This window comes from Magnolia sinica, chromosome 13 (genome assembly GCF_029962835.1).
Source record: "Magnolia sinica isolate HGM2019 chromosome 13, MsV1, whole genome shotgun sequence".
NCBI classification, from domain to species: domain Eukaryota; kingdom Viridiplantae; phylum Streptophyta; class Magnoliopsida; order Magnoliales; family Magnoliaceae; genus Magnolia; species Magnolia sinica.
The window spans coordinates 68,707,080-68,723,918 of record NC_080585.1 but is presented as its reverse complement, the minus strand read 5'-3'; the positions used below and the strand labels follow the sequence as shown (position 1 = coordinate 68,723,918).

General features: G+C 37.4%; 1 protein-coding gene and 1 long non-coding RNA gene across 3 annotated transcripts; one reads left to right on the top strand and one right to left on the bottom strand.

Annotated features, from left to right (window-relative positions):
- Positions 1-2,329: 2,329 nt before the first annotated feature.
- On the bottom strand, positions 2,330-3,316 carry LOC131222276 (probable protein phosphatase 2C 27). 2 transcript variants are annotated; one of them, XM_058217294.1, is made up of 2 exons: positions 2,928-3,316; positions 2,330-2,697 (listed from the first exon to the last, which is right to left on the bottom strand). In XM_058217294.1, the coding sequence occupies exons 1-2, from the start codon at positions 3,126-3,128 to the stop codon at positions 2,413-2,415; spliced, it is 486 nt and encodes a 161-aa protein (XP_058073277.1). In that variant the 5' UTR covers positions 3,129-3,316; the 3' UTR covers positions 2,330-2,412. The 2 variants fall into 2 exon arrangements, with proteins under 2 accessions (XP_058073277.1, XP_058073276.1); XM_058217293.1 differs by having other exon boundaries at positions 2,398-2,712.
- Positions 3,317-13,681: 10,365 nt separating this feature from the next.
- On the top strand, positions 13,682-16,205 carry LOC131223837 (uncharacterized). Its single transcript, XR_009160728.1, has 2 exons — positions 13,682-15,717; positions 15,822-16,205. It is a non-coding gene; the product is annotated as an uncharacterized LOC131223837 (long non-coding RNA).
- Positions 16,206-16,839: the final 634 nt, after the last annotated feature.

Genomic DNA, 16,839 nt, shown 5'->3' with positions numbered 1-16,839 from the left:
TAAACACGGCATGTCCAAATGGCCAGGCCCCTCCAATGCTGTCCATAGGAAATGGACAACTTCATCATGGTCATAACAGCGGTTCCCACCTTCCAGGGAACCCCGCTCAACATCCGGATAGCTCCAACGCACATCCGGGTCTGCTCCATCAATTTCGAGTTAATACATAAACATGGCCTGTCCAAATGGTCAGGCCACTCCAATGTTGTCCATAGGAAATGGACAGCTTTATCATGGTCATAACAGCGGTTCCCACCTTCCAGGGACCCCCGCTCAACATCCGGATAGCTCCGACGCACATCCGGGTCTGCTCCATCAATTTCGATCTAATACATTTAAAAACAACATAATTATATCTAAAAGCATTTGGATACCTGGGGAAGGCCTCCCATATTCGTATTATTGGTTACTCACCCCTTTGTCTATAAGCCACAATCGACCAACACTTTCTATTGCTACCTGTACTCTGAAACTAACATAAATATAACTGGGAAACAATATAAGGAATAAAAAAAATAAATTTACCTGTACACATCATTAAATGTTTCCCTATAAGGAGGTGATATTATATCTTTGATAGCCACAACCTATATGACAGAGAAAAATGCAACCAATACAATCTATTACAATTCAAAGGAGAAAAAAGATTTATGGCTGCACCAATATTCTAGTACATTACAAACGGCTGCCTACGTATCTAAAAAGTCAAATTGGGATCAAGCCACTACGTATTTCTTTTTAATTAACCAAGTTACTAAAGGTCATAAATTTCATATTTAGCAAAGTATCACTGAATGTCGTCTCAAATCGTTTCTGGTTGGGATTTGATAATAGGTTTAGGTTAAGGTTATAAGTTTAGGTAAAGGTTATAAGTTTAGGTTATAGGTTAAGGTTAAGGTTAAGGTTTAAGTTAGAGGTTATAGGTTAAGGTTTAGGTTAGGTTTTAAGTTTAGGTTAAGATTATAGGTTTAGGTTATAAGTGTAGGTTATAACTTTAGGTTTAGGTTAGGTTATAGGTTAAGGTTTAGGGAATTGAGAATAGGTGTAGGTTTAGGTTTAGGAAATCGAGTTCGGGTTCGGGTTAAGGTTTAGGTTATAGGTTTTGGGATTTGAGAATAGGTTTAGGTTATAAGGATAGGTTTAGGTTATAAGAATAGGTTTAGGTTTAGGTTTTATGTTTAGGTTAAGGTTATAAGTTTAAGTTATATGTTTAGGTTTAGGTTATAGGTTTAGGTTTAGGTTTTATGTTTAGGTTAAAGTTATAGGTTTAAGTTATATGTTTAGGTTTAGGTTATAAGCGTACGTTATAGGTTTAGGTTTAAGTTAGGTTATAGGTTAAGGTTTAGGGAATTGAGTTTAGGTTTTAGGTTAGGGAGTTGAGATTAGGATTAGGTGTAGGTTTAGGTTTAGGGATTCTAGAATACATTAAGGTTTAAGTTTAGGAAATCGGGTTCGGGTTCGAGATTGGGTTTACATTTGGGTTTTAGGTTTAGGTTTAGGTTATAGGTTATAGGTTTAGGTTTAGGTTAAGGTTAAGGTTTAGGTTATAGGTTTTGGGATTTGAGAATAGGTTATATATTATAAATTCTTTATTTTCATTTACATTCGCAAATACATTCATCATCCATCCAAGAAAATTGAGACAGGTGAAAGATACACATAAAAGAGCGGACATGAAAAAAAAAAAGGATTGGTAAGAAAAGCAGTAGAATCTCACTCTGCCATGTAGGAGATTGGTTCATAAGAGTAAGGTGGATTGACCATTTTAGGCTGACCATTGTAATTTTATCAGGAACCCAAATGAGGTTTAAAAAAGAGAGAGAGAGAGAGAGAGAGAGAGAGAGAGAGAGAGAGAGAGATCTTTACTTAAGGTATTTAGAACCCGCAGTATTGCATTAGCTCACCCATTTCAATACCAACTTAAAAATCAAGATGTATTTAAGCAAGTTGATGCATGTAAGGCATGTTGGAGACTTGGTTCATGAAACAAAGGTGACTGATAATTGTACTGTGGCCTTGGCAATTTTAACTAGAACCCAAATGCATACAACTCTTTTGAGTTCCAAAACTATCAACTCACAGGCAGGAGGGTTATCACCATGTCTCTTTGTTTTAAACTAACCCAACTGATATGCAACATGTGGAACTACCGATAAAAGAACTTGAAACTTTCCCATCCTTAAATGTACTGAAACTCAAACAAAATCTCCAACATAATCTATCATCATAATCATCTTCATAATCAATGAACGGGTGCAAATCCACCAAATAGTTTGTTCCCCAATTATCTCTTAAATTTCAAATGATGGAAAATGAGAGGTTCCATGATCATGATTGAATGGAATTAGTAAAGAAACTGAAAATATAAAATAAATTACACCATTTATCTTCATTAGCCATAAAAGCAAGCGTCTAGCCATACCATGATTTTATTGTACTAGATGAGGATGAATGGTATGGCAAATTAACAACCAATGACAAATCGGAAGATGCATCAGCAGTATTTATGTTACTCACCCCATAGAAAGCCCCTAGTGGTGGGAAATTTGCAACTTCTCCAAGATGTTCAAGTAGATTATCTATACATAAGTGCTCATCTTCCATGTACTGTTTGGGTCCTTTATCTGAACAACTCCCAGAGTGAAAAATGGGTAAAAACACAGACTTCTCGTTTGCTGGTGATTTGGGGCCAATATTCTCAATATTCAACTCCTACATGCAGAGAGAGAGAGAGAGAGAGAGAGAGAGAGAGAGAGAGAGAGAGAGAGAGAGAGAGAGAGATTGGTAGCAATTACATTAGATTTAGCTCGATTCCCAAGGCAGCAAGATGCCCATGGTTATAATTTTTCAGGCATATCCGTAATTTTCAAACATAAAATGTCCAATTAAAAAAAAATCCGTAACAAAGGGGAAATTCAAAAACTCACCAATTCGTCTTCAGCCACCAGCTGAGCACTGCTGATGCAATGCCGAATGACCGAAAGGTGCCGAGGAGGTTTCCCAGTATTCATCTGTTTCAAGCTCTCCAGGGCCTCGGAGTTCTCATCGCCAATGGGTGGCCTATTATCATTACAGAATCGACCATCTAATACAGTAAAAGGATGCGATAAATCAGTCCCTGCAGCCATTACCCTTTCCACACATAAAACCCTCCAAAATAACCCAAAATTCAAACGACCCAAAATTTCGTTACACCAGTTACAAAGCTGAAACCCTTCAAAATTGGATCAGATACCCAACCATCCGTTATTTGCAAGAGATAGAAAACCAAAAAACTAAAACCTGATCCACCCCAATTCTGAATTCAGTGAATGCTCATCAGTTACAACTTGAAACTTTCCCATCCTTAAAATTATATACATCTAAGCCATTTGGCCTTTCATACAATGCTCAGCCATTTCTGTTTTTCAGTTTGTACAGATGGGGCTATTCTGACAAATAGTCGCTGGAGAAAGAAAACTCAGCAATGGTTTACATTCAACCTGGAAAAGGCCAAATATTCTATAGCTGGGATCTTCCAATCTCAGGATCCTTCCATATGTGGCCCATCTATGAAAAGTTCGGATTACTGAACCATGGACCCGACTTGTATAAACTGACTCACCTGAACATACTGTACAAACTCAGCATGAGCATTGTATAATGAGGCCTCAAACATTCAGGAACTTAGCTTGAGCATTCTATAATACCTCAAACATTCAGGAACCATTTGTTAATCAAATAAAAGAAGATACCATGATCTCACTGCCTTACACCATCTTTGCACCTTACAATTCGAATCTCACAGCCCACCATTCAAAATGTCGCCTTCATCAACAAACAAACAAGCAGAGAGAAAAAAAAAACATTGATGATGTTGAAAACTCTCCTAGCTTGACTTTAAAAAGATTTTAAAAAAGCAGAATCTGATCTGAGCAAAACCAAGACTCCAAAACAAAATCAAAGCCTAATAGTAACAGCTTATGACAAGTTTAATAACCAACAGCACCACCATAGCAGGGAGAGAGAGAGAGAGAGAGAGAGAGAGAGAGAGAGAGAGAGAGAGAGAGAGAGAGAGAGAGCGTGCCAAACAGACCAGATATAACAATCCCATAGACCTTGCACCAATCCACTGACGCAGCTAGCATTACCTTGAAATCCATGCAATCCACTCTAATACCATCCAATCCCATCCATTCTGCCCGGCCAAACAGGCCCTTATTGTACTGAGTAAACTCAGTAGGGCCCACCTTAAACCCTAAATCCCCAAATCCCTAAATCCCCAAATTCCTAAATCCCTAAATCCCCAAATCCCTAAATCGATATTGAGATTGAGAGAGATTGAGAGAGAGAGAGATACCTCACTGTCATGAATGACCTTCAACCGAGCTTCAGAGAGAGAGAGAGAGGGCATGCGTGGGTAGGGCGTTTGACAACAGACCACAAGAGATGGAGAGGGAGGGACGGATTGGGGAACGGAGAGAGAGAGAGAGAGAGAGAGAGAGAGAGAGAGAGAGATTGGGGAACGAATAGAGAGAGGGAGGAAGATAGAGAGTTGGAACAAGATCGGGAGAGAGGGTTAGGGAACAGCGAGAGAGAGAGAGAGAGAGAGAGAGAGAGAGAAATGGAGTCATTTTTGGGCGCGGCTCTGTTTTGAGCGCGCGCCCAAGTTTGGGAAACGTACGGTGTGCTTTGTGGGACCCAACATGATGTATGTGTTGCATCCATGTCGTCCATCTCTTTTTACAGATCATTTTATGGTATGAGACCAAAAATGGGGTATATCCCAATCTCAAGTGGACCACATTACAGGAAACAGTGTTGAATGAGCGTCGACCACAAAATATTTTAGGGGCCATAAAAGTTTTGGATTAAGCTGATTTTTGTTTTTTCCCATCATCTGGGCCTGTTTGACCTAATCAACATGTTGGATGTCAAATAAACAGTACAGTGGGCCTTAGGAGGATTTTAATGGTGGATATCCAATCACTATTGTTTTCATATGGTGTGTCCACCTTAGATTTATATCCCTCTCATTTTTAGGATCAAGCGATAAAATGATCTTTAAAAATGGATGAATAGAATGGATGAAACACATACATCATGGTGGGGCCCACAGAGCACCGACCACCAGCCATGGGGCTGGTGGTTGGGAGAGTAGCCAATCGGTGGATGGGGTAAGACGAACATGGATGTCCTGTCTAGAGTTTTATGGGACCCACCATGATGTATTTTGTTTATCCATTCCATCCATTAATTTTAATAAATAATTTTAGTACATGATACCAAACATAAAGTAGATTGAAGGCGCAAGAGGACCACACCATAGGAAGCACATGTGATTTAATCTCCATGTTTCCTACCGTGTGGTCCACTTTAGCCTTCAATATACCTAATTTTTAGTTTCATGACCTATAATAATATTTCAAAATAGATGGACGGCTTAGATATAAAACATATATTTTTGTAGGCCCTATAGAGCCCCTATAGAGCCCTATAATAACATTTCAAAATAGATGGACGGCTTCGATATAAAACATATATTTTTGTAGGCCCTATAGAGTCCTATAACCTAATCTTTTTTCTCAGATCATTATAAGGTATCATGCAAAACATTAGGCAGGAACAAGGCTTGAGTAGACTACAAATTGGGCATTGCACTTCCACCATTAAAAACTTCTTGGGAGCTGGAGAAGTTTTGGATCAAGCTCATTATGTGTGTCCCACTGAGGGGTCAGACCTAGTTTCAGCTGCATTCAAAACTCATGTGGGCCCCACCAAGTGCTTTTATATTTTTTTTAGATGTCTTTACATAGTTTTAGATATGGTATAGCCCACTGAGTTTCGTATACGGATGATTTTTGAGATATCTCATATGCTAAAGGGGACACATCAAAACTGTGTATGTCCCACCTTATTCCATGTCTGTATTAACTTATAAATAGGTTGGATCTCATATAAACATCGCGGCAGGCCCTAAGAAGGTTTCAATAGTGGGTGTCACTATCCCACTCTTTTCTATGGTGGGTCCACTTGAACTTTGGATTTGCCCCGTCAGTCAGATGCACCATTCTACAGTGGGCCACAACCTTAAAAATATCATTTTTATTATAAAATATTTCAAAAAAAATTAAAATACAAATTTTGAATTTTTATTTTCAAAATCTCAAAAAATTTCTCATATTTTAATTTTTTTCTCAAAAATTTCAAAATTTCGATTTTTTTCTTCAAAAGCATCATTTTGTTCTACAAATTTTTCTCAAACATAGTTAAAATTTCTAAACTTTTCAATATTCTTTTTCATATAATATTTTAAATCATTTAAATATTACCTTTTAATTATATATATATATATATATATATATATATATTTAGATATTTTAAATCATTTAAATATTACCTTTTAATTAGATATAAAATATTACCTTTTTAATGCTAATTTTAGGGGTTGATCCCAAAATTGAAGTAGATCCAAAGCTCAATTGGACCATTACATAAGAAACAGTGTGGAATAGTGATTTCCACTGTTGAAACCTTCTTAGGGTCTAAAGTAATTTTTATTTGTCATCCAACCTATTAATATGATCACAAAGACATGGATGAAGAGAAAGCACAAACATCAGCTTGATCCAAAACTTCTTTGGCCTCCAAAAAATTTTTAATGATAGATCTTCAATCAAACTGTTTCTTGTGCTATGGTCCACTTGAGATTTTAATTTTCTTCATTTTTCAGATCACACCCTAAAATTATCCATTAACATAGATTAACGGAGTGGATAAAATAAATTAAATAACAGGTTCTCACGAGGTCAATAAGTTGGGTCACAATTTTGACTAGAATATTTGGTCCATTTTACATGTCGGGTCCATTCACTCTATTTTATTGATCATTACCCTCAAATTGACTAGTTACTCGCCCCGATCATGCTACATACGAGAGAGATATTGGGTAAATAAGATTGATTAACAATTTGAGTGAATTTTGATTTAAACATCTGAAGTTATTTACTTTTCAATCTGGACTGATCAGATTGTCCAAAAACGATTAAAGGTTGTTCATAATATCAAAAATATATGAATGAATAGAAAACACAAACATCAGCTTGATCCAAAACTTCTATGGCCTCCAAGAAATTTTAAATGGTAGAGGTTCAATCACACTAGCTATTTCCTGTGGTGTGGTCCACTTGAGCTTTGGATATGCTTCCTTTTTGTTCTTTAGACCTCAAATTATCTGTTAACATGGATGAATGGAGTGGATAAAATAAATAAATAATAGTGGATCCCACAGAGTTTACTTTGGTAAAAGTAACAAGTAACTACCTAAATGTAGTAGAGAAGGGTTTCCTTAAAACATTCATAATCATATATTGGGCCTGCCTGAATGTGATTCACATATCCCAGTCATTAGGTGTGTCCCACTTGGATGAGGGATATCATACCAAGTTTCAACCGCATCCATGTCTGTATTAACTTATAAACAGATTGGAGCTCTAATAAACATCGCGGCGGGCCCTAAGAAGGTTTCAATAGTGGTTGTCACTATCCCACTCTTTTATATGGTGAGTCCACTTGAACTTTGGATCTACCCCGTCAATCAGATGCACCATTCCATGGTGGGCCACGAGCTTAAAAATAAAGTCAATCTATGACTTGGGTGGGCCACACCCATACTATAGTTGAAAGGGTTACCCTCCCATTAAAACATTCATAATCATTTATTGGGCCTACCTAGATGTGGTTCATAGATCCAACCCATTCATTATATGTGTCTCACTTGGATGAGGAGTCAGACCAAGTTTCATACACATCTAAAACTCATGTGGGCCCCACCAAATGCTTTTATATGTTTTAGGGATGTCTTCACATAGTTTTAGATGCTATGGCCCACCTGAGTTTCGTATATGATTGATTTTTGGACTTAAAGGGTACACATTAAATGCATGGTGTTGATGTTCTACATACTTAATGGTGGGGCGCACACAGATTAACCTCATGGGAAGTTCCCATGAGGTGACCTTATAGTACCATTTCACTATTTTAAGTCTTTCATGGGTGTTACTCTAACCGAGTAGGGCCCACCTTGATATATTTTATGTATATCGACACCGTCCATATATTTTTCCATCATATTTTAGGATATGATTTTAAATCATAAGAACTAAATAATCTTAGGTGGGCCATACCAATCAAAATAATATGATGAATAACCATTAAAAACCTTTTGAAGGCCACAAAAGTTTTGGATCAATTTGATCTTTGTAGTTTACCTTCATCTAGATCTTCTTTACATTATCAACAAGTTGGATTGCAAATAAACATTACTAAAACCATACGATGGGCTCTTTATAATTTTTAATGGTAAGGTACTATATTATCATTCTTTCCAATGGTGTGGTCCACTTAAGATTTAAATCTACACAATTTTTTATACCCGGCCAAAAAATGGGTTGGAGAAACGTATGGGCGGCAAGGATATACAACACATCATCAAAATCTCATTTTTGTTATATAACTTTTCAATTTTTCTTGTCAAAATACAAAATCTAGTTTTCTTTTTTTTTAAATATATTTTTTTACAATTTGACAATTTTTTCACAATTTTGTTTATTTTTAAAATTTTTATTTTTCAAAATATCATTTTTTTTTATCGAAATCTCACTTTTGTTATCCAACTTTTCAATTTTTCTTGTCAAAATACAAAATTTAGTTTTCTTTTTTAATATATATATATATATATATATATATATATATATATATATATATATATATATATATATATATATATATATATATATATATATATATATATATATTACAATTTGTCAATTTTTTCACAATTTTGTTTAATTTCTTAAATTTTCTTTTTTAAAATATCATTTTTTTTTTATCTCATTTTTGTTATATATAACTTTTCAATTTTTCCTGTCAAAATACAAAATCTAGTTTTCTTTTTTTAAAAATATATATATTTTTTTCAATTTGTCAAAATTTTCACAATTTTGTTTAATTTTTAAAATTTTCTTTTTCAAAATATCATTTTTTTTATCGAAATCTTTTTTTTTTTTTCAAAATTATCAGTAGTTTTTTTTTAAAAAAAAAAAATTTAAAATTTTTCTTAAGCATTGTTAATTATTTTTCTAAGTTTCTTAACTAATTTTTTTTGAAATTCATAATTTTTTCGAATAGCTTAATTGAGCATTAGAGACGGTCTTTGATAGGGCTATAAGACGGTTTAGGACCGTCTCTAATAGAGACGGTCCTTGACAGTCTCTAATAGAGACGGTCTTTGACAGTCTTTAATAGAGACGGTTTTTGACAGGGTTGTGAGATGGCTAAGGACCGTCTCTAATAGAGACGGTCTTTGACAGTCTCAGATTGCAAGTAAAAGACGGCCAATGACCGTCTCAAATGCCCGCATATAAGACGGTCAAGGACCGTCTCTAATGCGGACGGTCATTACAGTCAACGACCGTCTTAAATGATTTGTGGACGTTCAAATTTTTAAGACAATATTAAAGACGGTCAGGGGCCGTCTAAAATTTTAGAGACGGTTTACGACCGTCTCTAAAGCGTCCTTAAACCAAGCATTTTTAGAGACGGTCCAGAACTGTCTCTAAATTCGTCCTTTTTTTCCCTTTTTCACGTAGTGATATGAACTCGAGCAGTTTCCTCGTGGTTAGTTCAAGTGCTTCAGCAATCCTATATTCTATATTTATGTTCATTGTTATTCATCTAATCATTTTGCGTTTGTCAAACGACATAGTGATGCCACTATTGTGTTAGCCATTTACATTGATGTTGTTCTTATTATTGGGGATAATGCTACTGATATCTCCATGAGTAAGTTATTCTTGTTCAAGAACTTTGAGATGGACCTTAGGTCCCTCCATTTTTTTCCTTAGAATTGAAGTTTCACATTTCTCTAAGGAGATTTTCATCTCTCAAAATAAGTATACCTTAAACCTGCTGTATTACACTAGCTTACTAGGCGCTTGGCAGGCTGAGTCTCCAATTGATAACAATCATACATTGTCACCATGTAAAGCGATACTCCTATCAATCCTAAGCTATATCGACATTTAGTTAAAAAACTCTTTTAAATGTCCATCACTGAATCGAAATTTGCATATGTTGTGAGTGTGGTTAGCCAATTCTTAAAGACTCCTTGCTCATATCATCTTGATATCGTATTTCACATTTTATGTCACTACAAGAAAGTGGGCCTTTAGCCTCAATTTTTTTAGTCTCGGTTTAAAAAAAGGAGGCTAAATGTACTTTTTAGCCTCGGTTATAAAGGAATTGAGGTTAAAAGTTCATTTTTTGTTTTGGTTGGTGAGAAACTGAGGCCAAAAGTCTGCCCTTTTGTCACATTTGATGAGAAATTGAGGCCAAAAGTCTACACTTTTGCCTCGGTTAGTGAGAAATTGAGGCCAAAAGTCATCCATTTTGCCTTGGTTGGTGAGAAACTAAAGCCAAAAGTCTACCCTTTTACCTCGGTTGGTGAGAAACTGAGGCCAAAATTCTAACCTTTTGCCTCGGTTGGTGAGAAATTGAGGCCAGAAGTTCTCTTTTGCCTCTGTTGGTGAGAAATTGAGGCCAAAAGTTTGCTGTTTTGCCTCGTTTGGTGAGGAACTAAGACCAAAAGTTTTTCCTTTTGCCTTGGTCAGAAATTGAGGCCAAAAGTTTGCTATTTTGTCTCGATTAGTGAGAAATTGAGGCCAAAAGTTTGTTATTTTGCCTCGATTGGTGAGAAACTGAGGCCAAAAGTCTGCCCTTTTGCCTCCGTCAGTGAAAAAGTGAGGCCAAAATGAGTTTGTAGATCCATCTGTTCATGCGTGACTAATGGTTAAATGATAAAACCGTTGATCTGATTGGACCTACCTGGGAAAAAAAACGCTGGCGTGATCTTTGAGACTGAAAATCCCAAACCTCTCAAAACCTGGTCATTTCCCCCACCGAATCTGGACTCTTGCTGCACTTATCATTTCAACAGTGTACGTGCAAGCCACCATATCGAAGGGCTGGGGTATCCCGATCTGTAAGGCATCACCCACTTACCCATCCATCGTGGGGCCATCAGATCAATGGTTTGGATCCGCACTGTCGGGCCAACATGATGGAAATCTTTCACACTCCAGCAAACCACATACTCGCTGCTGACGAGTGGGCCCCACTTCCATAAGGGCCAACATGAATGGCCATGCTCCCCAAACCCCTGATCAGCGAATACGAATTCAATTAACACGAACCGTTCATTTGCAGGCTACAAGTGAACCACTGAGATAACCAGATGGGAGAGGTTTCCCTGCCATTATTCCATCTACAAGTGAACCCACCGGGTATCGATCCCTCTGGGGGTGGCTAACATGGAGTGTGTGTACTGATACGGTGTGTACTAACAAGCTAACCCAAAAAAGATATATATATTTTTTTTTTCAAAAAAGGAAGAACCCACCAGATGAACGGTCCAGATCACTTATACTTGGCCCCATCTGTAACGTCATCAGACGATACCCCTCACATGGTATTAAAGTAAGCGGAGCACGTATCCTTGGTTCTCTTCTGCTGTTGCCAAGCCTCTGCACTCCTTGGCGGCTCAGATTCCAATCTTCCTGCTTTTGCTCAACCCCAACATCCAAAAACGCCAATTCCACCAGAGAGGGAGAGAGACAGAGAGAGAGATAGAGGGATGTATGTTTCTCTGGGGCAAAACCACAAAAACCAGGAGTTCATCTGCAAGTCCGTCTCTGTATCTCCTTGTTCTACGACGTCATCCGTCTCTTCTTCCGCATCTTCTGTTGATTCCGGACAGTTCATCGCTCGTTTCAACCCCGATTCCCGAGTTCTGCACCTGTGGTTCGATCGCGAATCTGAGTCTGGCGCTGCCAACACTGTCGACGTCGATCTTCAAAATGCTCCGGTTGGCGAGAAATGAAGTTTTGTGATTTTCGTAGGATACACATGGCACCACTGTATGTTGAAATTGCCAATAAGGTACCTTAGGGAGATTATGATTTCTTGTTATTGTTTTTGTTCCTTCTCCTGTTTATCTATTGGCAATGTCTTTGAGATTTTTTTCCTAATTATTATTTAATTTCTTTATGATTGTTATTTAGGCCCTTTTTTGGCAGGAACAAAATTATTATGGGGTTGATCTCACTCCCTTGTATGGATCTGCTTTTCAAGGATACTTTGGTCAGGTCTGTCTTGCAATTTATTCTTTAAATATGTGAAAATGTATACTATCAGTTTTCTAGTTTTGCTTCTTTGAAAGATTGGCATCTGAAATGGTCTGAAATGAGCAATGAAACCTCTTTTTGCTACTGATAATACTGTTGAAAAATCAGCTCATTCATTACAGTAGCAGTTATTAATTTGATATCTGTGTGGACCCATAAGCATCTGGTGTTGTTTAGAGTAGCCTTAGTTGAAAGGATGTTCTATCCAGGTGCCACCCCACTTCCTGCAACATAGAATGACTGTAAGTATTAAAGTTTTTGTTACTGATCAAACATCAAAGCGATGAAGTTTTCTAATGATGCCTTTCTTTGCTACACTGTGATGTTAATGCATCTGAATTGCCTAACCGTGCGACTTCTAACTTTACTAGGAAAATGTTTATGGCGCAAGGATTTGTGTGCACTGCTTCATTGACATGATAGCCATTTTCCTGCCATCCTTGAGTATGCGCAAGGATTGGGTTTGGACTATGGTGTTAAGTTAGATTAACATGATAGCCATTTGTTATTAAATTAACCATGGTTTAATTTATAATTTTTCATTCTCCATTCAAAATTTGACCAATGTTTCTGATACTTAAGCTGTCAATGGTAAATGTATTTCTGCATGTCGTTTGTTGCAATACTCTTTACTTCTCTGCAGTTTCCACTGTTGTGGTTGAATCCTCTTCCAACAAGCGAGACAAAATTATGATCATATACCAGTTTTCATGTGGAATTTTCGATAATGAATATAGAAGCCACATCCACAGACTAAAGAAGGGATCAATCTGTCAAGGGAACTTGAACTAGGCATACTCTTACCAATTAGGACTTTAGAGACATACACCTAATAGCAAGATCTTGTGATGAAATGTCTAGGGAATCCTAACCAACCACAATGTTGATATAGTGGATATATGTGAGCTTATTGATTCTTTAACTCTCTGGCCAGTAGACTGTGTGTGAACATATAACTTCCTTGGTTGTTGCCATGGTTTTGTCCAACTTCTGTGAAGAAGGTGTGAGAAACATCTGTTCTAATAATGTCAGGAAGCGGAAGGGTCTATCAACTAGCAAGCTCCTATATGAACACATACATGAACATTGAAGTATTATATTTAACCAAATATAAATACTTCAATGGTTTTAACTTGATTTTGTTAGTCTGCAAAAAATATAGATATTAATATGTAAGTATCTAACAATTTGTTTATAAGAACTCACATTGTCAGACTTATTTTCTCATTACCTATTAAAAAAGAATTTACATTATTAGACTTACGTAGAATCTGAAATGAACTCCAAATAATACAGGGTTGGAGATAAAGGTAAAGAAGAAATAATGTGACTTCTTGACTTGCCTTCTCTTTTTTGTTAATCGTTTACATAGATTGTGCGCATTGTTCATTTATATTTGATATGAAGGTTATTGTTCATTTATATTTAATATGAAGGTTATCCATGGAAAAACCTGAATGTCATTTGTGTAGTCCATACTCATGTATTTTTCATTAGATGAATCAAATAGAACTGTAGCTCGGTCAGATTGCCTACCTACTCCTACTGTGTAAGATGTCTAACATTGGCTCAAAATTCCTTGAGATATCAAGATTTATTTCAAGGGTTCATGTGCCTAAAGAAGCTACATTCATATATTAACACTTTCAGCCCTTGCCAATTTCATTGAGTCATTGGAGTGAACATTCATAAAAATCTCTGCTTATCTAACATTTGTTCTCTTTTGAAGAATCATGAGTGCAACATGTTACTCTTTTTTTCTTTAATTTTGTTACTTCATGGTGTTTTGTAATATTTGTTTTCTTCAATCCTTACAAAATTGATGTTCTCTTATGGCTGTCTGCATGGTTGTCCATGTTTTTGTATTCAATCCACTCTATCTTGTGTCTCGTTGCAGAGATTGCTGATTTTTTTTTATCTGGTTGCATGCTTACAGGGGCCTAGTTGGTTATAGAAGTGTGTTTAGCAGTGATACACGTCATTTTGAAACAGATGCTTCCCGACTCCTGCAACTGAGTCTATTGCCACTTCATTTCATGATCTGTGCAACTAACAATTGTTCAATCATGGACTGATTTTGTCCATTCGCCTTGAATTCATTGCATTTTTCCCTGTGTTTCTCTATTGCATGACACATTTCTGCCAATGCCCCATACTAGTTCTCATGACTTGCTTCTCCAGGTGCGAGCTGTTTGACACATACTTAAGAACTTACGATCTCTTGCATGCATCTGGCCTTTTCTCCATCGAGCAAAAACGGTAGGCTTACCCTTACATTAAATGTGGGATGCCAGCATATATGACATATTTGCAATTTTTTTTTGTCTTCTCTGCATCATTTTAGTACACAATTCTAGGCTTTAAGCATACAATTGGTCCATGTTTGTAGCTTTTGGTTCGCAACAGCGTTATGTACAGAGGATCTCACCAAGTTGGGGGATGATGCAAAAATATATCATGTCCTGCAATCCCATCCATCTGATTGTTGGCCTGCAGATGGATGATTAAAAAATAAACTATAGCCAACATTCCACATGTACCCGAAGGCACACCTATCTGATAGGTGGGATTATGTGATGAATGTAATCAGTCATCCAGAAGTTTGCCAGACCCATGTGTAGCTCTCTCCACAAGCACCTTTACACACAGCGAAAGTGCCAACCAGAGAATGCATGGGACATGTAGGGTGGACCACACATTGAAATGAAACATCATCTGCAAAAATCAGGATGGTTCACTCATCGAGCTGGTGACACGGGTTTGTTGGATGTCAATGCTTAGCATTTCTTTTTTCCTTCTTCTAAAACCATGCAGCCAGGTTTTGTTCTTATGTTCCCCTCATGGTGGGGGCCATCTTGCCCCACACTCACCTGATTTTGCACAATGCTGCATATGGAGGTGCTTTTTGGACAGGGTGCATGTGGGGCTAGCTAATCTCTAGCCATCCAACAGCTACATTGCGGTCCACTGGATGGACTGGGAAATTGCTAGGTTTGGCCGAGCATGTTCAATAGCATATGACCCTCTTTAACAATTTCTCTGTTCTGTCTCAGACGCAACATCTCCAGCATCATTCTTGAGATGGATTGGATGCTGAGACCCGGTGGGCGTGCCTACATTCTTGACACTATATCCATCATTGAAGAAGTTCAGGAAATCGCAGTCGCCATGGGCTGGAGGGCGGCGTTGCACGACACATCTGAAGGCCCTTATGCAAGCCGAAGGGTGGTGTCTGAATACAAGGAAGCTAAGGAGGTAGATTATGTGCAATTACTTCTTTTTTCTACCAGGCTACTAACGTATGACAACGTTTTTCAGTCAAATTCTACACACTTCAGTGATAGGCTGACGTTCTGTGGCCATTCTGCATATTGGAGTTGAGGCTGTCCCAGTTCTCGTCGGTCCTGTTTCGTACCTGTTGCTTTCAAAGCTGGCGAAGGGTGTGGAAAAATCATTTTCTCCTGTCTTTTCTTGGGAAGATCATTCCAGTTTACAAGTTAGCTCTCTCCTCGAAGTAGCTGTGGTGTTTTGAGTGAAGGCAATAAATTTGTTAGAATTAGGCAATTGATTCTTTTTCTTGTTTTCTACTGATCAATGCAGAGAGGTTTTGGCTGACTTGAAAGCAGCTGGGGCTACCTGGGTGCAGTTTGATGAGCCAACGCTTGTGCTGGATTTGGACTTTCATCAACTGAAAACATTTACAGATGGAAGAGTCCTTATCTGGTCTTAAGGTTATTGTTGAGACCTACTTCGCTGATGTGCCGGCTGGAGCATATAAGTCTGTTGGCATTTTATATCCAATATTATTAGTTCATCATGATCTGCTTGTACTCTTTTGTTCTCTGTTTTTTTTTTTTTTTTGGTAAATTCATACTACTCTCTCAAAGATGTTATGGGTGGAAGGCTAGGAAAGGAAGACATTTGTAGTTTGTTTTGGTAAATTAATTGTTTTGTTGATATTGTGCTGATTATTGTCTTGATGAATGTTAAATGGGTGAAATATGCACAGGTTCAATCAAAATTTAAGCTTCCGTTGGAGCCAATTGAGGCTAAATTTGGATTCAGTCTCGGTTGGAAACAATGGAGGCTAAAATTTTGATTTAGCCTCATTTCGATAAAAGTAAAGTTAAAAAGGTTCTTTTAGCTTCACTTGAAGAACTGAGGCTATAAAAGTCATTTTGGCCTTGGTTGCTAAAACTGAGGCTAAATCCTTTAATCTCAGGGCTTTCAACCTTGATTTGGATAACCGAGGCAAAATTGAGGCTAAAGGCTTTATCCTCAGTTTTTAGCCTTTTTAGCCACAGTTTTGGACCTAGGCTAAAGCCCCCTTTTCTTTAAGTGTGTTACATCAAATTTGCAGTGGGAATGGTATGCTTTATGATTTTGATGGTCACCTTGACATACGTGCCTATTGTGATGTACATTAACCCACCTTTTCTAGTGATCATCTCACTATTATTGAATTCTAATTGGTGGAAAACTCATTTCCTGCATGTACTGTCGCTTCGCGCCTCGCACTCGCTTTGCTCGTGGGTGGAGTGTTGTGTTGTTTGAAGAAGTGGTATGATTAACTTGGAGTGGAGTTGCCACTAGCCAGTTAAGCTCAAAATCTGCTGCT

Excerpts from the sequence above, each read along its gene's own strand:
- LOC131222276 (XM_058217293.1), bottom strand. The coding sequence starts at position 3,128 with ATGGCTGCAGGGACTGATTTATCGCATCCTTTTACTGTATTAGATGGT. Across the intron at positions 2,713-2,927 it reads TGGTGGCTGAAGACGAATTG|GAGTTGAATATTGAGAATAT; the intron begins GTGAGTTTTTGA and ends CTCTGCATGTAG.